General features: G+C 48.6%; 2 protein-coding genes and 1 long non-coding RNA gene across 4 annotated transcripts in view; 2 read left to right on the forward strand and 1 right to left on the reverse strand.

The window, feature by feature from the left end:
- Nucleotides 1-7153, forward strand: part of STYXL1 (serine/threonine/tyrosine interacting like 1) — a 58814-nt gene extending 51661 nt beyond the window's left edge. For both annotated transcript variants that reach the window (XM_027862294.1, XM_027862296.1), the window contains exon 9: nucleotides 4917-7153. In XM_027862294.1, coding sequence (XP_027718095.1) covers nucleotides 4917-5048 — 132 coding nt within the window. In that variant the 3' untranslated portion in view covers nucleotides 5049-7153. The remainder of the gene's footprint in view (nucleotides 1-4916) is intronic.
- The window catches only part of LOC114043236, a 41768-nt gene extending 24732 nt beyond the window's left edge, over nucleotides 1-17036 (reverse strand). The window contains exon 1 of the long non-coding RNA XR_003569069.1: nucleotides 16734-17036. This is a non-coding gene — a long non-coding RNA (uncharacterized LOC114043236). The remainder of the gene's footprint in view (nucleotides 1-16733) is intronic.
- On the forward strand, nucleotides 14768-21878 carry TMEM120A (transmembrane protein 120A). Its single transcript, XM_027862293.1, has 12 exons — nucleotides 14768-14882; nucleotides 17718-17836; nucleotides 18349-18465; nucleotides 18781-18840; nucleotides 19279-19374; nucleotides 19561-19650; nucleotides 19970-20035; nucleotides 20380-20441; nucleotides 20719-20811; nucleotides 20947-21011; nucleotides 21192-21260; nucleotides 21359-21878. Exons 1-12 carry the CDS (start codon nucleotides 14802-14804, stop codon nucleotides 21467-21469), a joined length of 1029 nt encoding a protein of 342 aa, XP_027718094.1. The 5' UTR covers nucleotides 14768-14801; the 3' UTR covers nucleotides 21470-21878.
- Nucleotides 21879-22078: the final 200 nt, after the last annotated feature.

The following is a 22078-nucleotide window of genomic DNA, read 5'->3' on the forward strand; positions in this document are numbered from 1 at the left end:
CATCCTACAGAGTCTCTGACCTGACGGCCACACACTAGGAAAGACACGTCAGTACAGCCCATTCCGTCATGAGCCTCTCTCGCCTGTTGTTTTCACCGGATCTGCTACTTTGAAACCTTTCCTGACTCTGCCCTCCTCATCCTATGGCTGTTAACTCTCTCCCTTGAAATTACCTTGTATTGACTTCTTAGATACATGTAGCATCCTCGCACTCCAGGCCTGCTACGAAGAGTCAAAGAAACAGAGTAGCAGAGGAATGTGGATTGACCCCTCCCCCCCTTGGTGGTCAGCTTGGCACAGGATAGCCAAGTGAGTGTCTCACAGAGTTCTCTGGCCACGAGAAGGAAAGGTGGATCCGAGCAAGCTGGAAATATAAAAATGCCACCTGCTGTCAATGCTTCAGTGCCCACAGGTCTGAATGCCAAGGGGATGAAAGAATAAATGAGCAGGTAGGCAGGCAGGAGAGGAGGGAGGAAGGAAGGGAAGGAAGGAGGAGGAGAGAGCATGTATTAAGCACTTACTGTATACAAAGCCGTGTGGCAGACTTTGGGGACACAAAGAGAAAAGTAATGCAGTTGTGCCCTGAATGAGCTCACATTCTAATGGGGGAGAGAGCACATATAGAAGGTTTTATCTGCAAAGTAGGAAAGCCATGAGGATGCATGAAATGGGCTAAAGGCAGGAAGACTTTCACATAGCAACCAAATCTGAAATGGATCTTACCAGTTACAGGCAAGGGCTCCATACTGCTTTTTGTCAACAGTACCCTCAGCTCCAAGTCACAAACAACATTCTACTGACCAATGTAGGGCAAGAGTAAAAAAAATAACTTCACCCTTTAACCTAGATTAGACAAAATAAGAGACAAGTTGTGGAGCTGCTGAAGTCCAGAGAGGGGAAAGGTTCAGGAACCCAAGGTCACTGGAAATCCAAACTTTAGAAATTACACCTGAAAACCAAAGCGATGACAAAAATAATACCAGTGTCTCAAATGACTTTGAAAAGGAGAAGATCATGCTTAGGTCAGAATTTCAAGGCACCATTCTTGAGTATAACCACATGAATCCAACTAGAAGACCCGTGATGTCCAAACAGAACAATTCACAATTAAAATCTGCGATGTTACCATGAATGAATGCTCCCATGAAAGTGTGTGAACGTTTCAGGACTCTGACGCTACAGTCTAAGCTGTAGTCATTGCTGTGGATAGAACCTAAGGAGGAAATTCAGTGCCATCAAGAAATGTTGGTAGGGGCACGACAGCATTAGCAGCTTGGGAGAGTCCTGGAGATCTGGGGATGGGCTTTGGAAAATTACGTCTATATCTAGTTCATACATGTGGCAGGAAGCTTGAAGGCTGTACTGCCCAATCAAAGGTAACATAAAAGAAACCTATAGAATGGAACTTGGAAAATAAAAGTACAACAGAAATTCTGTGCCCTCTTAATTAGGAATGGAAAGAAAAAACCCAAAAGTTAAGGTGATACAAGGAGTCAATGCTGGGCAAAGAATAAAACAAACAATCCAATGTCAAGCAAAAACTTTACTGCAGTGAATGGAGAAGCAAAGAAATCAGGAGAGAGATCCCCCTAAAAAGGAGTAGGGAGAACATCTCTGATTTCTAAATGGTCCCAAGAGCCCAACACGACAAAACTGGGTGTTAGATCAAACAAGAAACAGAAAGTATGCGCACCGTTAATAAATGACCAACAAAAACCATGTCAAGGGAGGGGACTGAAACTCCGACTGTTCTGCGTCCCTGAAAAGGATGGGGGGGAGGGTAGATTGGGGGCTCTTGGCTCCTGTGAACCGCAGCAATGTGTAAACGACTAGCAAAGCATTTCCCCCACAGAAACCTGATCCTGTCTTCATTAAGAGAAAGCAGCCCATTCATTACCAGAAGATGAAAACACCCAGAGCTCCCCAAACACCAGGGCTTCCAAAAGTCTTAGTGCAGTCATGTGCTTTAAGAGGCCTGTGCAGGCCATTTACATGTTTGTGTTCTTTATACCAAGCATTCACAGTATTTAATCCCTCAAATCTGTAGACATTTAAAAAGAACCATGTATTGACTGAGAAGCAAAAAGGGCACACTTGAAAGTCCCAGGTGATAACAAGAAAACCCTTTTACCTATTTGGTAATTATTAAACAAGCTGTCCCAAAGTGCCGTAACTTGCTTCATGATTATGGCAAAGCCTTTGACTCTATCTCACACTTGTGGCTTGTTCACATACTGGGACTGTGCAAAATAAACCAAGTATAGTAAAAGCACTAAAGAGCACCTGATAAGCGTACTGGAAAACTAGTTTGTATTTAAAACATACCATCAGCATAGTAATGTCCAGAGTAACTGATATAAATCACGACATCCTCAGAGAAAACCCATTATGTTTCTGCCCAAAATCCATTATTATCTCTCTTAAGTAGGAGTCAGTCTGGCTTCCAGATTGAAGAGAAAAACAAGCCAAAACATCTGACTAATCATTTGAATGACACGGATAAGGTCAATTTATATGACCGCACCCAAGAGCATAGCAAAGAGCTCCTTCACTTTGTGAATTCCTTCTTCAACAATATCAGAATGGTATTTGGACTCAGCAAGTGTAGTGTTCTTAAAGTACACCAAGGAAAGATAGTCACTGAAGGTTTTGAGCTTGAATGTGGAAGTCACATTGAACCAAATGAATAAAGATGATACGTAGACATATTGAGCATAAAGAAAACCGAGAGAAGGCCGAATTTCAAGAGACTTAGCAGCATCCTGAAATCAAATCTGAGTGGAAAGACTAGGCTTAAAGAATGAAAACTTACCAACAACAGTCTTAATGTCCACTTTCAGAATTATAAAATAGGTCATAACAGATTTGAAAAGTATCCTAGCAAAAATCCATCCAATATTCATGAAACATAGGGTCTGTCACCTTAAGTGGGCTATAGGGAAAAAAATGAATACTTCTTCTAAAAAAGGAAGGAAGCAGATTAATAACAGTTCAAAAAAATTAAAACCTTCAGAAATACTTTTGGGACAAGTAGATATCAATCAGTGCACAGTAGTTAAGGCTGGCAGTAGGTACACACCCTTGGATTTCTTTCAGATAATTGAAAGTGGTTCACCTGTGGATAGAACCTGTAGAATGACTCATATCCCAGAATGGACTCAAAAGACACCTCATGGGTAACATCCGTGTGAACCCAGCTAACAATACATTGACAAAGAAACATCAAATAAGTGACTGTCCTATAGGAATGAGGGGCTTATGATAACAATTCAACCCCAGACCATCACCACCAGAAATTACAAAAGGAATATCCTTTGAAGAGCCCAGATTTAGTGATACTCCAGGATGTCAGTATTTACCACTACTGAATACCTAGTAAGACATGACCCTGTGGCTACAATCATATGTCAGAAGCTTGCTATCTTTCACGGACTGACAGATGACAAATCTCTATCCTATAAATACAGGCTTCAAAATAGCTTAGAGAACTCAACCAGTAAACTTGTATGGAAACTGAACCAGTTTTGTTGTTATTCAGTAATTTCCAGTCGTGTCTAACTCTTCATGACAAAAACTCTTCTTGGAAAAGATACTGGAGTGGTTTGGCATTTCCTTCTCCAGCTCATCTTACAGATGAGGAAACTGAGGCAAACAGGGTTAAGCAACTTACCCAGGGTCACACAGCTAGGAAGTGTCTGAGGCCAGATTTAAATTTCCTGATTTCCTGGCCCAGCACTCTATCTGCTGGACCATTTAGCTGCCCTAACTGAACCATTATTGCAGGCGAAACTGTTGCCCGTAATTGCCTGCACGTAACATTGATCCATGGAAATTTTTAACATTGTTTCTAACTGATGTCAGCTTACCAGAACTTCATAATCTCTCCAAATTACCTATAATGAAACAACTTTCTAAATGTAGAAGCCTGGCGTGGGATGTCAAAATTACATGGGAACAGGTTGAAGTACCCATTATATTTGTTATTCTGACTACTACTGGAGTTGTACCAGAGATGCTTTCCATGAGCCTACAGAGAAAGAGCTTGCATCCTTTATTCAACTGCAAAAAAAAAAAAAAAAAAAAACATTGATTGTATCTCCTTGTAAAATTGTCCATAGAACTTTTAATATAAAGGAATAGTTTCAGGAGGGCAACTTGTCCCAGAACCACTTCTTATTGAAAAAGAGGAGAAGGATAAGATGATAGCTGCTCTCAGAACACACAATAAAACAGGTTCCATGTTTGCAGAAATACTTTTGGACAAAACAGCCCTTACTTCCCAAAGGCCATCAACCAACACATACCACTGAATCTGTCAAATGGAGGTGAAAGTGATTTGTTTCTGGATGGAACTTGCAAAGACCCAAGGATGGAGTCATAAGGGCCTTCATGTGTGATAGCCGCATGAGCTCAAAGAACGATACGTCCGTGAAGCAGCAGCCAACAAGTGATTGATGCCAAGTGAAGTGAGCAGAGCCAGCAGAACAAGTTTTTCAATAACCACAACATCACAAAGACAATCAGACCTTGAAAGAACTCTGGCCAATGCAGTGGCCAACTGTCATTCCAGATGACCGAGGAAGGAGCATGCTGCATACTTCCTGAAAGGTTATGGATTAAAGATGCAGGACAAGACATTCATTTTCAGATGTGGCCAGTGTGGGGATTTGCTTCGCAAACCATGTGTGTTTGTTACAAAGGTTTGGGGGTTTTTCCTCTTAAATTGTGGCAGTGGAAGGAGGTTGAGAAGGAGAGAAAATAAATGCTTGGTAATTGAATAATAAAATAAAGCAAAAGATTGAAAAAAAATATTACCAGAGAACATTATCTCACTGGTTCTAATGCAAGGGAGGAAACTGCCACAACCCTCTCCACTCTCTTGACAAAACTTGGCTTTCTTCTTCCTGTATTTGCAGAGATCCTGGGCCCATGTGCAGAACTGTAAAAACAACATTCGGCCCAACAGAGGCTTTGTGCAGCAGCTGGTGAATTGGGAGAAGGTGATCCACGGGGCTGTTGTCACCGATATTTCAGATCCCCATTACTGACCCTTCCCCGGAGCTTCCCAGAAAAACAAAGCCTTCTGTTTCTTCACTTCAGCTGAGGTTGACTCTTTGAGCAGCGTGGGCCAGGACAGAGGGAGGGGATGCTTGTGGGTCCCCTCATCATCCTTGGATTCCAGAGTTCTCAAGTGGCCTCCAGTCACTACTTAGGACAGTCCCCTTTGAGGCACTGGGGAACCGAGGAAGGACGAGATAAAGGAAGCAGGAGGAGGAATTGGCCTGGTCACTTCCCCGTTTGGATGTCAGGGTCCTTCTGTGTCAAATTAGGGGGCTGGATGAGACGATCCCTGAGGTCTCTTGCAGTTCTCAGTCGCACGTGAACAAAGCAGGGTTGTCTTCGTGCATTTGCATCCTTGGTCCAAATGGAGCACATCTGAAACACAGCTCTCCAGCCTAACTGAAGAAGCGTCCTCTCCCACTGGAGGCCAAGCCAAAGTCATTTGTATTCCCCCATAACAATTAGGTGGGTACCCTTCAGCCCCCGGCACTGAAGGGGTACGCAGGGGTACATAAAGCTTATCCCATGCATCAGTGAGGCTCCAAGGATGACTGAAGCTTCCTGAGATATGATTTGGACTAAGGTGGGCCTATGGGATCCAGCACAGCCCAAAGGGGCCACATCAGGGTCTACCTCAGCCCCAGGGCTGTCCCAACACTTTTAGGAGTGGTTCGGAACCGTGGGGGAAGGGGATTGGAAAAACAAGTATTATTCCTAGGGTGCTCTGTCCCCAACCAAAATTGAATCATTTCTCAATCTCCAAAGTTGTGAAGCCTCAGTGATCCCCAGATCCTAGCGGGATTCCAAGTAGAGTTATAGGGTCCAGGTATCTGAAGAACAGAGTGGGATTAAATATTATCATTCCTCATTACAGGCGCCACCTTCTGGCCCTTAAATCCTGACCAATGAGAACCATGCCTTCCTTGGGCCCAGAAGCGTCCCATTCGGTATTTCCAATTCATTGCTTTTCTTTACTCTCTTCCTTGATTATCTGTGCTGGTCTGTGCTTCTCAAAGAAAGAGGCCCACTTTTCTGGAGCTCTTAGGACTCTACACAGAGATCCTCCTAGGATCTTGATCAAGTCCCAGGCCTCACTTAGAATGAGGAAGAAAAAGCCTCCTTCATGGAGCAGATTCCTCTGGAGGTCAGCCAGCTCAGTTGGCTAAAGTAGAGTGTGAGGTATTATAGAAAGGGCCCAGGATCTGGGTTCAAACCAGGCCTCTGCTGCTCTGCTACAGGCTGTTACTTCCCCTCTCTGGGCTTCATCTATAAAAGAAAGGGGCTATACATTCTATTTGTGATCAAAACCCTATGAAACAATCCTAGGGAAGGTCAGCGAAGAGATTATTAGCCCATTTTATAAATGAGGAAACTAAAGCTTGGAAGGGAAAACCCAATGACTAAGGGTTGAAGTCAGGTTATTCCTGACTGACTGCATGGCATGGTGGGCATTCTTTCTGCCCCACAAATCTGCCTCTCAGGAAAAATATCTAAAGGTGAAATACAAGGAGACCTAGGGCATTTATGATATTTAACTCCTTATCTGAGAGACAGCGTAGCATAGTAGAGAGCCAGTCTTGGAGACCAGAGTTCAGGTCCTGCCTTTGGCCCACACTGACTATGTGATCCTGGCAAGTCACAATGACCTCTTAGGGCCCCCCAAGAAATTCTTTAAGACTATGTGTGGCAGAGTAGTAATTATGTTTGTAGAGAGAGGTTGCCCACTGGGAGTTCCTTGTGCTAATGAAATCAGAGATCCAGTCAAAAACAAACCCAAACCAATTCCTTGCTGAAGCAGCCACCAGCTGCTCCACAATTATGGCCTTTCTGCACTTTCTGTTGAGGTTTAGGGGGTTCTGGGACCCCGAAATAGCAACGCACAGGTCCTGCCTGAATGAATTTGACCCAAACTTTCTTTCAGCCAAAGACAAAGTTTATTAAAGATCTGCCATATTGGCCAAACTCTTAAAGAATCTGAACATTTGTGACCCTCATATTGACAAGTGGGCTACATTGAATCTGAGCCATGGGGCCATTTTTTTTGGTGAGGCACTCAGGGTTAAGTGACTTGCCCAACATCACAAAGCTAGTAAGTGTCAAGTGTCTGAGACAGGAAATGAGCTCAGATCCTCCTGACTCCAAGGCCAGAACTCTATCCAGTGCGCCACCTAGCTGCCCTCATTGGCCATATTTTAAGAATCTGAGCACCTTAATGGAGGCCAAGATGGATCTTATATACAGAAAGACTGTGGGAAGGATCCAGGAGCGGCCAAGTCATCTGGGGTGACTGTGAGGAGGGGTTCACAGTGGATCTGGATGGGAGTGGCCAGTAGGCTGGGGTGACTGGGAGGTCGAATGCTAGGGACCTGGGCTATGTGGCCAAGGGAGACTGGGATCTAGATAAGATGGAGGAGTGGAGGTCTAGGGTGGAGCCAGGTGCAGGCAATAGAAGGGCAGTTAATTAACTGGAAGGGTCGATGCCTCAGATGAACGTGACCACCAAAGACTTGACCATGTGGGGAAATTCAAGGAAAGGTGGAGGAGGGGAGTTTCCAGAGCCTGTACCCCATCATTCCCCCTTGAGACAAATGGGACCCAATTCTTTTGGGGTAAGGGGCAAAGGTCTCAGCTTGGGCCCACAAGCCATCATTTCCAAATCTCAGATATCAAAGAGAGATATGTGTGTGGAGGTGGAGAGAGTGAGAAGTGGGGGGTGGGGCAGGCATGAAGATCCCCCATAAAGGACAGAAATCCTTCTGTGAAAGAACTTTCAAAAGGAGCCAGACAAATTTTGGGGCCATATTCCTTTATGGCTTCTGGATTGCATCTGCATCCAATCGGGAAGAGATGCAGAGAAGACTATGACCCTTCTTCCTGGAGTAAGCCTATAGAGCCCACAAGACAAGCTATGCACGTCTGGCAAGGTGGCCAGAAGTCAGAATGGATGTGTTGAGGTTTAGAAGTTAGGGGTGCTGGGACCCCAAAATAGTGACACCCAGGTCCTGCCTGAATGATTTTGACCCAAACCTTCTTTCAGCCAAAGACAAGGTTTATTAAAGATCTACCATATTGGCCAGACTCTTAAGGAATCTGAACATTTGTGAGCCATTGGCTAGAGTTTAAGAATCTGAGCCCCTTAATGGAGACAAGATGGACCTTATGTACAGAAAAACTGTGGTAGGGATCCAGGAGTGGCCAAGTAGTCTGGGGTGACTGTGAGGAGGGGTCTAGGGAAGACCTTGATGGGAGTGGCCAGTAGGCTGAGGTGACTGGAGGAGGGGTCTAGGGAGGATCTTGATGGGAGTGACTGGGAGTAGAAAGGGGTCTAGACAGGATCAAGGGTGGGAAATGACCAGGGTGATAGGGACGTAACAGACAATGAAGGTTGGGCTGGGTCAGAGGTAACAGAATTGGGAGATTGGGCATAACCTCAATGAAAGTAGCCACTAAGAAAGGCCAGCTGAGAGGATTACTGGGATGATGCCTCAGGAGAGCGACAAAGACTTGACCATGTGGGAGAAAACTCAAGGAGAGTTGGCTGGGTGGGGGGAGGGGAGGTTTCCCAGGGCTCGTACACACTCATTACCACTACTAAGTCTGTTTCCCAAGGGGACTAAGGAAAAAGAAAAAGAACCTATATGTTCTAAAATATAACAATATAAGCTCTCTTTATGGTGGTAAAGAACTGGAAATTGCAGGGATGCCCATCAATTGGAGAATGGCTGAACAAGTTGTGGTATATGATTGTGAAGGAATACTATTGCACTATAAGAAATGGAGATTTTAGATTTTAGAAAAATCTAGTTGATTTAAGTTGATTTTAGAACAACATGGAAAGATGCATGACATAATGAAAAGTGAAATAAGAACCAAGAGAACATTATATACAGTAACAGTAATATTGTTTGAAGAATACCTATAAATGACTGTTATTCTGAGTACGATAGCTAAATCAACTGCAAAGGACCTGTGAAGGAAGAATTCCACCTCAAGAGAAAGAATTGATAAATAGAAGTATGCATAGCGTGTGTGTGTGTGTGTGTGTGTGTGTGTGTGTGTGTGTGTGTGTGTGCATGTGTGTTTGTGAGAAATGGTGGCCTCTAGTGTGGAGTGGGGAGGGAGGGAGGAAGACAGTTGGAGCTTAAAATGTAACAAAAACAGAAATAAACTTTTAAAAAAAGATATGTAATAATTTACTTTTGACTTTGAAAAGCAAGATTGGGGGAACCCCTATCGGTGGAGGTCAAACCCATTTTGATAAATTCTGATTTTCCCCCTTAATTATTTTTTTAATTTAGTTTTTTATTTTCCCCAGTTACATGTAAAAACAATTTTAACACTCTTAACTTTGTATTTCAAATTCTCTCCCTTCTTCCCTCCCCACTCCCCGCACTGAAAAGGCAAGCAATTCGATATTGATATACATGTGTAGTCATGCAAAATATATCCATGGCAGTCATGTTGTGAAAAAACATAAACAAAAAAAAACTCAAGAAAAATAAAGAAAGTGAAAAAAGTATGTTTCAATCTGTATTCAGACACCATCACTTCTTTCTCTGGGGATAGAAAGCATTTTTCATCCTAAGTCCTTCAGAGTTGTCTTGGATCCTTGTATTGCTGAGAATAGCTAAGTCATTCACAGTTGATCATCCCACAATAATGCTGTAGCTTTGTACACAGTACATTTCACTTTGTATCAGCCCAGGTTTCTCTAAGAGCACCCTGCTCATCATTTCTTATAGTACAATAGTATTCCATCATAATCACATATCACAACATGTCCAGCCATTCCCCAATTCATAGGCATCCCCTCAATTTCTAATTCTTTGCCCCGAGAAAAGAACTGCTATAAATATTTTTGTACATATGGGTCCTTTTCCTTCTTGGTTTTTATCTCCTCTGGGATACAAACCTAGTAGTGGTATTGCTAGGTCAAAGGGTATGCATGGTTTTATAGCCCTTTGGGCACAGTTCTGAATTGCTCTATAGAATGGTTGAATCAGCTCACACCTCCACCAACAATTCATTAATGTCTCATTTTTCCCATATCCCCTCCAACATTTGTCATTTACCTTTGCTGTCCTATTAGCCAATCTAATAGGAATGAGGTAGTACCTCAGAATTATTTTCATTTGCATTTCTCCAGTCAATAGTGAGTTAGAGTGTTTTTTTAATATGGCTATAGATAGCATTGATTACTTCATCTGAAAACTGATCATATCTCTTGATCATTCTTTGGGGAATGGCTCTTATTTTTATAAATTTGACTCAGTTCTCTACATGTTTGAGAAATGAGGCCTTTATCAGAGAAACTTGCTTCAAAAAATTTTTTTCACGGTAACTATTGCTGACTGTATTTGCCTCTATCCTATTCCACCCCCTTCTCTCCTTTCACCCTGCTCTGCCTCAAAAGTGTTTTGCTTCTGACTACCCCCTCCCCCAATTTGCCTTCTCTTCTATCACCCCCCCTTCCCCTCCTACTTTCCTGTAGGGTAAGATAGATTTCTATCCCCAATTGAGTGTGTATGTTATTCCCTCTTTGAGCCAATTCTGATGAGAGTAAGGTTCACTCACTCCCCTTCACCTCTCCCCTCTTTCCCTCCACTGTAAAAGCTAAATCTTGCCTCTTTTATATGAGATAATTTACCTCGTTCTACCTCTCCCTTTTTCTTTCTCCCAGTACATTCCTCTCACCCCTTAATTTTATTTTTTAGATATCATCCCTTCATATTCAACTCACACCTGTACCCTCTGTCTATATATACTGACTACTCTAATAATGAGAAAGGTCTTATGAGTTATAAGTATCATTTTCCCATGTAGGAATGTAAACAGTTTAACCTTATTAAGTTCTTTATGATTTCCCTTTCCTGTTTACCTTTTTATACTTCACTTGAGTCTTATATGTGAAAGTAAATTTTTCTATTCAGCGCTGGTCTTTTCATCAAGAATGCTTGAAAGTCCTCTATCTCATTGAATGTCTATTTTTTCCCCCTGAAGGATTATACTCAGTTTTGCTGGGTAGGTGATTCTTGGTTGTAATCCTAGCTCCTTTGCCCTCTGGAATATCATATTCCAAGCCCTCCAATCCTTTAATGTAAAAGCTTCTAAATCTTATGTTATCCTTACTATGATACTTGAATTGTTTCTTTCTGATTGCTTGCAATATTTTCTCAACCTGGGAACTCTGGAATTTGGCTATAATATTCCTGGCAGTTTTCATTTTGGGATCTCTTTCAGGAAATGATCAGTGGATTCTTCCCAATTCTATTTTACCCTCTGGTTCTAGAATATCAGGGCAGTTTTCTTTAATAATTTCTTGAAAGATGATTCTAGGCTTTTTTTTTAATTGTGGCTTTCAGGTAGTCCAATAATTTTTTAATTATCTCTCTTGGATCTATTTTCCAGGTCAGTTGTTTTTCCATTGAGATATTTCACATTGTCTTCTATTTTTTCATTCTTTTGGTTTTGTTTTATTGTTTCTTGATTTCTCATAAAGTCATTAGCTTCCATTTGCTCCATTCTAATTTTTAAGAAATTACTTTCTTCACTGAGCTTTTGGACCTCCTTTTGCATTTGGCCAACTCTGCTTTTTAAGGCATTCTTCTTCTCATTGTGTCTCCTTTACCAAGCTGTTGACTCATTTTCATGATTTTCTTGCATCACTCTCTTTTCTCTTCCCAATTTTTTCTCTACCTCTCTTACTTGATTTTCAAAATTCTTTTTGAGCTCTTCCATGGCCTGAGACCAATTCATATTTTTCTTGGAGGCTTTGGATGTAGGAGCTTTGACTTTGTTGTTTTCTTCTGAGTGTGTGTGTGTGTGTGTGTGTGTTTTGATCACTCACTCTCACTACATGACCTGACCAGCCCATCTTTTCTCTGTTCCTATCTTTGATGACATCCTTAACACTTTCTCTTGCATTTGTAATGTATGGTAGCCTTGTGCCTACCATTGCAATTTTAATTTGTAGGTCTCTATGATTTGCTGCTATGCAGTCTGGTGATCAGCCTCAACAGAAACAACAATTGCTTTTAATGAAGTAAGATAAAATTGGTCCTTTCTACTCCATAACTTCAGTTAACTGAAGCCTCTGATGTGCTATAAGTGAATTGTCTTCAGATTCCTATCGCAGGAGACACAGCTAGGAGTTGTTGACAAAGTCTGGCTCTGTGAGTGGTATAAAGCCCATCCCAGAGAATTCAGTCCTGAGAATTAAGACTCAAGTTCCTTCCCTATTTTTTTTTTTTTTGCATTTTCCAAGGTCCAGTATCACCTACTATTTGATTTTTCAACGGTACCTGCATGTGGTGACTCATTCTGGTTACTGGAGGGACTGAGGTTGGGGGAAGAGGTTGGGAGTGCTGTTAGTCAAAGACTAGGAGAACCCTGAAGTCTCCCACTGTGCTGGTCTGCCCCCAGGGTGGAGAGACATAGAAGGGATCATAAGACTTGAGTTCAAGTCCCAGTTCTAGAAACCTGTTCCTTGTGTGATCCTGGCCAAGTCACACAGGCTTCTTCTCTCTGTGCCTGTTTCTTATCTGTAAGGTGGAATCTACTCAAATCAGATCAACAAACATTTATTGAGCACATGTGCTAGGCACCAAGTTAAGTCACTAGAGATACAAAGAAAGGCAAAAGGCAGTCCCCACTCCCAAGGAGCTCACAACATGCAAACAACCTAGGTACACACAAGCTATTTTTTAGTCATGTCCAATTTTTCCTGATTTTAAGTCCAATATTATTCACTGTACCATCTAACTGCCCATCCTATCACTTCTTATGATGAAAGGAAAGGGAAGACAGGCTGCTCAATTAGTCCAGTGCTGTTGATCAACTGGTGAGTCAAACAATACATCAAAAAGCTCTTTTTTTGATTTGTCTGTTTGTTTGTTCTTGGCTAGGCAATGGGGTTAAGTGACTTGCCCAGGGTCACACAACTAGTGTCAAATGTCTGAGGCTGGATTTGAACTCAGGTCCTCCTGACTCCAGGGCCACCTAGCTGCCCCCCCCCAAAAAGCTCTTTTTAAAGCACCTACTCTGTGCTAAACACTGTTATTTGAGTTGTTTCAGTCATGCCCAACCCTATTTGAGGTTTTCTTGACAGAGATACTGGAGTGGTTTGCCATTTCCTTCTCCATTTCATTTTATAGACGAAGAAACTGAAACAAACAGGGTGAAGTGATTTGCCCAGGGTCACACAGCTAGTGTCTGAGGCCAGATTTGAACTCAGGAAGAGGAGTCTCTCCGATTCCAGGCCTGGTGCTCTATCCACTGCACCACCTAGCTGCCCAGACAAGCTACAGACAAGGTCATTTAGACGTGAGGGAAAGCACTAGAATTAAAAGGAATTGGAAAGGCTTTCTTGTAGAAGTTGGGATTTTAGCTGGGATTTGAAGGAAGCTGGAGAAGTCGAGCCACAGAGATAAGGGGAGAATTCCTGGCATGAGGGAGAACCGGTGAAAATGCACAGAGTTGGGGGATGGAGAGTGTCATGTGTGAAGAACAGCAAGGACACCCACATCTCAGGAAAGTAGATGAAGGGGAGTCAGGTGTCAGAAGACGGGGAAGGAGAGGGGAAGGGGGAGGTTATGAAGGGCTCTGACAACCAAAGGGAGGGTTTTATATTCGATCTTGGAAGTCATAGGGAGTCACTAGAGTTGACTGAATTGGGGAATGGGGGGATGTAATTAACGTGGTCAGACCAGTGCTTGAGGAAGATTGGGTTTGAGTGGAGGATGGACCGGAGGCAGGGGGAGGCCAAGCAGCACGCTATTGCTGGTACAGGTGAAGGTTGATAAGACCTGGGGCAGTGGCCTCGTCAGAAGACAGAAGGGAGCATAAACGAGAAATGTGAAGGTAGATGGAAACAACAGCCCTTGCACTTCACAGAGGTGTTTGTAATAATAATAATAATTAGTGCTTTGTGGTTTTCAGAGCACTTTACAAATATCCTCTGGTTTTGTCCTCCAAACAACTTTGGGAGGCAGGGGTTGTTATAACCCCCATTTTACAGATGCAGAAACTGAGGCAGAGAGGTTAAGTGATTTGCCCGGGGTGTCACAGCTAGTAAGTGTCCCACGTAGAATTTGAACTCAAGGCTTCCTACCTGCCCTTCCCGTGCTTTCCCTAGTGCCAATCACTGACCTCTAACTGTCTCGCGGGGGTGGGTCATCGATTGAGAACTGAAACCCTCAGAGGCATTGCCCAAGGTATACAGGGAATGAGCAGCAGACCCGGGATCTGAATCCAGGTCCTCGGTCTCTAAATCCCGGGCTTCCTCCTTCTTTGACCTTGTAGCTATGCCCGGCACGTAGTAGGGCGTAAGCGGTGCCTGCTCCTTGACTTGGGGCAGAGCGGAGCAGCGGATTAGACTGCGTCCGAGCCCTGCTTCAGGCCCAGGCTGGCGGCGGGCGCGGGCCAAAGTACCCGCCTCGGTTTTCTTCTGCCAAGGCTCGGCCAGGCCTGGAAGCAGCGCATCCCTGCATCCTCCGCCACGGGAGGGCGGGGCGGGGGGCGGGGCTGCACGTGCGCCCCGCCTCCCCTGCCCGGACCCGGATTGGCCCAGGCAGCGGGGGCGGGGCCCGCCGAGCTCGAGGCCCCGCCCCCTCCTATTGGCCGGCGGCGGCGGCGGCGCGGGCCCCGGAAGTGGACGGCGGGGACGGCTGCGGCGCCGGTGGCGGGAGCAGGAGCGGCGGCTGGAGTAGAGGGCTCGGGGTTCGGGGCTCGGCGGGGCCTTCATGGAGGGCCCCCCCGCCCCCTCGGTGGGCGCCTGCCTGCGGGACTGGGAGGAGCTGCAGCGGGACTTCCAGAGCATCCAGGTGAGCGTCCGGGGCCCGCCCCTGCAGCCCATTGGCCGAGCCTGCCAGGTGCGGGCCCCGATTGGTCAGCACGGGCTGCCTGTCCCGAGGGTCGGGACCCTCCGGAGCTGTCCGCGGGCCTCTTCTGGAGCGGCGGAGAAATGGGCTGACTGCGGCGTGGAGGGAGGCGTTGGGAGCCCTGGTGGGAGTGAGGGAGAGAGCAGGGCAGCCCCGGACGACTTTCCGGCCGCCCCTGGCCACAGAGGTCCATCAGCCCGGCTTGATTCCCCGTGGCTTGCCCTGTTGAGAATACCCCAGATCTGTTGGGAGAACCGGCGTTCCGGATGCCGAGAGCCTGCAGCTGGTGAAACCATCTCATTTTACAGATGAGGAAACTGAGGCCCAGGGAGGGGAGGGGACTTGCCCAAGGTCACACCGAGAGTTTCACGAGCCAAGCCAGGTCGTCTTACTTTCTCCTTCCATCCTCTTTCTCCGCTGTGGAGTCCAGGATTCCTGAGGCCCCACTCCACCCCTACCCTGCCCTTCCTGGCGTAGAACACTGGTTCCTCTGAGCCTAGAAGTCTAGGGCGTCCTTCCCGTGCCTCGTCCAGGCACTCACTCTCTCTCTCTCTCTCTCCCCCTCTCACACACACTCTCACACACATACACACACACACACACACACACACACACACACGGAATTGTAATCCACAATGCACTAGGTGGAAACAGGAAGGCAGGACAGCCCACAGGGGTCAGCCATATGCAGCCATGGTTCCCTGTGGAGTGTGACAGCCTTGTTCCTCCCATGGGCTCCCACAGAGATTTCAAGGTTGTGGCTGTTTGCTGGGAAAGCTATCATTAAAAAGCTGGGAATTTGTCGGCGTTCTGGAGGGGCCTGAGTGAGCACCATCTCCTTTGCCCTCGTTGGAAACTTCATATCTGACATACTTGGGTATCACAAGCCTCTGGCCCCATCCCACCTCCTGCTTTGCAGAGCTGACCGGCCCTATTGTGTCGCCCTGACCTAGCTGCTGGGCACCAAGCCAACTAGCCCATTGGCCAGATAGACCACTGCTGGACGTGGGCCAGAAATCCTGGGGAAGTGTCATTAGTGTGCCCCTTAGCCCATCAGTATGGTGGCCTTGCCACTGCTTTGAGCGGGTCAGAGGGCCTTACCCCCTGAGCTGCCAGGCCATCCACCAAAGGGTCTGCTGCCCACCTGCCTAGGCCAGCCCCTGCCAGGATTCAGTGGGTGCTGGGGACTGAGTCAGCTACACCTGGAACACTTGCTCAGCCTCTCTGTCCTCTGGTGCTCTCTGAGGGTTCCTTGTTAAGGAACCATCTGTCCTGACTCCTGACCATGATGTATGTACTTGCGTTTGTGTTTAACTTTATCCAGAAACATGAAGGCTCTCCAGTCTGGGTGGTGGTTTTCTCTGGTTCACTACCGCCAGGACCCTGGAGAATTTCCTCACATTGGCCTTTTGCCAATCCCAGTAATCCCAGAATCTCTTCTCTTCTAAGAGTCCCACCCCCAAGGGCAAAGGGCCCCTCAGCAGGAACTTGGGTGAAGGTCACATACAGCCTATGCCCAGGGTGCACTGGGGCTCAACTTTGGATGTGCACTAAGAGGTCCAAGGACCAAAAGTTGGCAAACTTTAATCCACAAGGGCAGGGACCCCGTGAAGGGAAGCCGGAATGCTTGTTTCCCCAGCTGTCAGCTCCAGCTCCCCCCATTCCCTAAAAGCAGAGGTTCAGGGGGCACTCACTAGCAGTGGTGGGAGGGGAGGGAAGCAGGCGGTGGACGAAGGTGTGCCTGCCCTGTGCACGCCCTTCATAGCCTAGTTGGGCTACTGCCCGGCTACTCACCATCGCAGATGAAGGGCTGGGCCCAGAGCCTTATGTTAGCACTGGAGGGGAGGCTTCATTTTCATCCTTAGGGAACCCCTGATGTGTTGAGGGAAGATATCATCCCTGCCCGACCCTAACACCAACTTCTCTCCCCGTAAGTCATTAGATATTTCGAATGGCCTTTTGGGGCAGAATATCCAGGGACATCATTGTTGGTGAGGAGGCTTGGGAGAGACCTGGCAGGGAGGGCCTCTAGCTCACTGATTGGAAGGACACGTGGATGTCACTTCCTCAGGATCCCTGGGCCAGGGCCCAGGCAATGGGTGGAGCTCCCTCTTTGGAGGAGGTGGCCCAGTTGACCAATGGGCTGGTTTCTGTGTTACCCAGTACAGACACGATAGGCCTGAGATGCAGGAGATGAGACAAGGCACAGAGGTTTGGGGACCTCGTGTTTACACCATCTGGCAGAGGTGATCAGAGAGATGCTCCCTCTACCTGCCCTGAGATTCCTTATTTTATACTTGCCCTGATATTCTTCCTCCTAGTGCCCCACCAAGGGAAATGGCAGGAGAAATCTCTGTTTTCCTCTAAGAGTTAAGTGAAAATGGCCATGAGGAAGAAGATAGAGCCTCCCTCAGAAAGGCCTGGCCTCCTTCCTCATCTTCCCCTTATGCAGCGCCCCCACCCAGCCAGACCCACTTCAGGGCCCAGACTGAGCTAGCCATCCCGCCCCAGCATGGCAGCCCTCCCCCTCTGCTGGCTGAGGGGATGGTACTTGGTGCTTTGCAGTGGGCAGACAGAATTAAAGCAGCTTAGCCAGTGTGTGGCTACCAAGGGTATGGGTGGACTTCATCCACCCCCAGAAGCCAGATGTCCACAGCTCCCTGGCTCCTGTCTTGGTGACTGCAGGCCTTCTGAGGGTCCTCCTCTGCCTCGGTCCCGAAGCCTTGTTCCCCTCACTCAGCCCTTTCTTCTGAGGCTTGCCTTCTCCCCCGCCTCCAGGAGACCCACCGAGAATACCGACTGCAGCTTGAGCAGCTGACCAAGTTGCAGGGCAGCTGCTGTACCTCCATTGCCCGGCAGAAAAAGAAGCTCAAGGAGCTGGCCTTGACCCTGAAGAAGTATGTGACTGTGGGGTGCTGGGTGGCCCCAGCCCAGCCCTAACTCCCCTCCCTGATCTAGGGGCTGAAGCGGGCAGCTGCTAGCCTGTGAAAGGGAGAGGGGAGGCCTGGGAAGGCCTCTGTGTCTCTGGGCCAGGCCCAGCCCAAGGGCTATTTCTAGTCTGGGCTGGGCCCTACCTGAGCCCTGAGGCAAGACAAGGCAGTCTGACCTCTGGCTGTTTGCTCATCTGTAAAATTGGGATTCCTGGCCTGGAAAGGAGAAGACTAGTGTCCAGTGCTTTGAGAAACCTGAAGCCAGCTTTGTGTGTTGTGGGCTGGTCAGGGTGTTCTAGCAGCAGCAGCTCTTTGGGCTGGGAGGGGGCGGTGTGGAAGTGTAGGCGGGTGAGGAGGAACCAAAGCCAAAGATGACTGACTGCTGGGTTTGGCGAAACCCCTGCCTTTCCAGCCCCTGGGATGGCCGGACCTTCTCCAGCAGCTGGGCCAAGCCCTTTTTTTCCCACTGTGCCCTGCAGATGCAGAGCCACCATCCCATCTGACAAGGAGGAGATGGTGCAGGAGATTGAGAACCTTATCAAAGAGCGACAGGGGGTCTTCTTTGACATGGAGGCCTATTTGCCCAAGAAAAATGGGTAAGGAGATGGGGCCCCTGTCGGACAAGTCCTCCCTTAGCAGCCCTGACTGCTCTCTGCTCAGCTGGCCTCTGAAAGTGGCAGCAGGAGAGGAGCCCATGACCTTCCCCTCTGGTCGATGCTTCTTGTAAAACCCACCCCTCCCCATTCAGATGCCTAAAGTAAGGGCTGTGCTAGGGGTGGGGGGAGATAGCTGCCATGGGCCCTCCCCTGCCCTTTGGAGGGGAGGGGAGAGGAGAGGATGGCTCCCGTGCCAGGGTGGGAGGATGTGACGGGTCCTCTCCTCACTCCCCTTCCCCATGTGCCTTCCTCTAGGCTCTACCTGAGTCTTGTCCTAGGAAGCGTCAACGTCACGCTCCTCAGCAAGCAGGCTAAGTAATTTTCCCCGGCCCTAGACTTCTCTCCTCCCCCCCCACCCCTGCCTAGCCCCACGTCCCTGTGGCCAGAGGCTGTCTCTTTGGCCTGCTCCCCATTCCCCTCTGGAGCTAGCTCCCTTTAGAGGGGGAGGTCCACAGGTTCTGGTGTCAGTCAGAAGAGCTGCATTGGAAGGCTTGCTCTGCTTGTCCTACCTGTGTGACTTTGAGCAAGCCCCTTTCCCTCTCTGGGTCTCTGTGTTCTCCGATGTGAAATGAGGAGACTGAAGCAGGCTCCCTTCCAGCTCTGATTGTCTGAGCAACATGGGCTTGGGAGGAAAGCCATGTGTCCCAGCTCATCCCCTGGGCACACAATCCCCCCCCCCCCCCAATCCCCCTGATGTGGGTGTCTCAGCCCGGCCTGAAACTCAGCGAGTTCGGCCCGGCTTCTTGCCAACAGGTTTGCCTACAAGGACGAGTATGAGAAGTTCAAGCTTTACCTCACCATCATCCTCATCATCATCTCCTTCACCTGCCGCTTCCTCCTCAATTCTAGGTAGGCCTCAGGTTGCACGAGGCTGGGCCGAAAATTTCCTTCCTTGGCTGACTGGCCTGAAGTGGGTGGATGGGTGGGGCCTCCTGGCTAGGCCTCCAGCCCAGGGCCTGATGAGCTTCCTCATGTTTTCCCTCTCCTGTCCCTGCCACCCCAAGCTAGGTTTGAGTTCCTCTTTCTCATCCTCAGGGTGACAGATGCAACCTTCAACTTCCTGTTGGTGTGGTACTACTGCACACTGACCATCAGGGAAAGCATCCTCATTAACAATGGGTCCCGGTGAGCTCAGTGTGCCTCCGCTTTTCCCCCTACCGTCCCTCCCAAGACACCTTTGCCCTGGCCCCTCTCCTCCCCTCCCCTCTCCTGGCTGGTTGCTGCGTCTTTCCTCTGATGCCCCCGCACAATCCCTTTAAGGGGTGGGTGGGTGGGAGTGAGTAGCCTGCCCTGTCTTCTCACCAAAATCACCAGGAACCAGTTGGAAGGAGTTGGTGGTTCCCTTTCTCAGGTTTCTTCCCCCATCTTTTCCTCTGGGAGAGGTGGGTGAGGTGTAGGGGTATGAGGGAAGGGAAGGTGAGCAGTCCCTCTACCCCTGTCTCAGGATCAAAGGCTGGTGGGTGTTCCATCACTACATCTCTACCTTCTTATCCGGAGTCATGCTGACATGGTGAGCCTCCTCGTCTCTCCTGTTTCCCCGAGTTCTTACCTCCTTCCTCAGCCTTTCCCCAGAGCCTCTGCAGAGACTCTCACAGCCACTGAATGTCAGAGCTAGAAGAGAACTCTGAGGTCATCTCACCCAGGGACAGATCGAGAGGAAGGGTGACACAGTCACACACACACAAAGTCACACGGCCAGGATTCAGACCCAGGCGTCCCGATTCCCGATCGAGTGCTCACATTGAGAACCTAGAGCCACGGGAGGAGGGAGAGGAGACTGCCCAGAACCCAGCCAGTCATTGTCTAAGTCACACACACACCCCCACCCCCACCCCCGTTCTCTTCCTCTACCAGGCCTGATGGACTCATGTATCAGAAGTTTCGAAACCAGTTCCTGTCCTTTTCTATGTACCAGAGTGAGTGTCTCAGATTGTGACCAGGGACCTTCAACACATGCCTCCCCCAAGCCCTCTCACTACCTCGGGATGGATTTGAGAATCTCCTTGCCACCTGCCCCCTTGGGGTGTGCAGGGAGCCACGGGGGTGGGGTGAAGGGTAATGCCCCTGTGCCTTCCTAAGTGCCTTGGGGAGAAAAAAAGAGGCTTAGAAGAGGATCCTCCTTCCCCATTTCTCATTCCCCTTGGTAAGCACCTCCATAGCAGAACTGCCTTCACTCTGGGCCTTCTCTGTCAGGCTTTGTACAGTTTCTTCAATACTACTACCAGAGTGGATGTCTGTACCGCCTGCGGGCCTTGGGCGAGAGGCATAACATGGACCTCACTGTGGGTGAGTGGAGCCTGCTTCCTTGCCCCCTCTTCTCCACCAATCTCGGGGGCCCCTGGAGGGAGGGAAGGGCCTTCACCCTCGGTGCTGCTGCTAACACTGGGTCCCCTTCCCTCCTGCTTTTCTTCCTCCTGCCAGAGGGCTTCCAATCCTGGATGTGGAGGGGCCTCACCTTCCTCCTCCCCTTTCTCTTCTTTGGTCACGTGAGTCTGCAGGCCCTTTACCCTCCTCCCTCCTCACTGCCCCTAGCTCTAGGCCCAAAGCGAGAAGCTGGGGACAGGTTGGGGACACCCCTCAGAGAGCAAGGACCCCTCCCAAGGGGCAGCAGACTTCAGTCTCGGCTGAGGCTAGGCCTAGCCTCGATACCATTTCCTCCTCTCTAGTTTTGGCAGCTGTTTAATGCGGTGACCCTGTTCCAGCTGGCCGGGGAGCCACAGTGTAAGGAGTGGCAGGTGAGTCCCCGTGCGGTGGCGGGGAGGAGGCCCCCCAGGGGCCCCTCTGCCCAACCAGAGGTGGCCGATGTCTGCCATGCCTCCCTCTCTCCCTCCAGGTGCTCATGTGTGGCCTCCCTTTCCTCTTGCTTTTCCTTGGTAACTTCTTCACTACTCTCCGGGTGGTTCACCAGAAGTTCCACAGCCAACACAGAAACAAGAAGGACTGAGCCTAGGGCCAGGCACAGGACAAGCTCTGTCCCAATCTGGCCCGGGCCTTGCCTTGAACTGAGGCCGTGGCAGCCGCCACCTTCTCCTTGCCCAGAAAAGTCTGTGACTGAGCCCCAGAAGAATCCAGAGCAGCCCTGCTCTCCACCCCCCACCCCAGTCACTTGCCCGAGCCAGTGGGCCACAGGAACGACGGATCCTTGGGTAAGGGCAGGTACCCTGCCTGCCTCCCCAGCTACTCCTGGCCTGGGCCCCGCTGCCCGTAGAGCTCTTGTCCTGAGCCCTGCACTTGTGGGGTCCCAGTGTTCTAGGTCTCCCACCTCCTACCCTCAGGCCCATTGTGTGCCTCAGTGCCGAAGGTACGGGAGTTGTGCATGGCCATAATAAAAGGATGGATGGGGGCTGGAGGCAGCTGGAGTGGAAGCCTTTTCTTCTTGGCCCCAGAAGGGCAGTCCCATGTTGGCTTGTTGCCAGGGACAGCTCAGGGATGCTGGCCTTCCAGGCCAGGCAGCTGGACAGGGTGGGGGTGGGGGGGGCCTGGGCTTCCCAGGGATTTGGTCCCGGTGTAGAACATCATCTCCCAAACATCCATGGAACCCCCAGACTATTTT

This window comes from Vombatus ursinus, unplaced genomic scaffold (assembly GCF_900497805.2).
Source record: "Vombatus ursinus unplaced genomic scaffold, bare-nosed wombat genome assembly UNPS02014768.1, whole genome shotgun sequence".
NCBI classification, from domain to species: Eukaryota; Metazoa; Chordata; class Mammalia; order Diprotodontia; family Vombatidae; genus Vombatus; species Vombatus ursinus.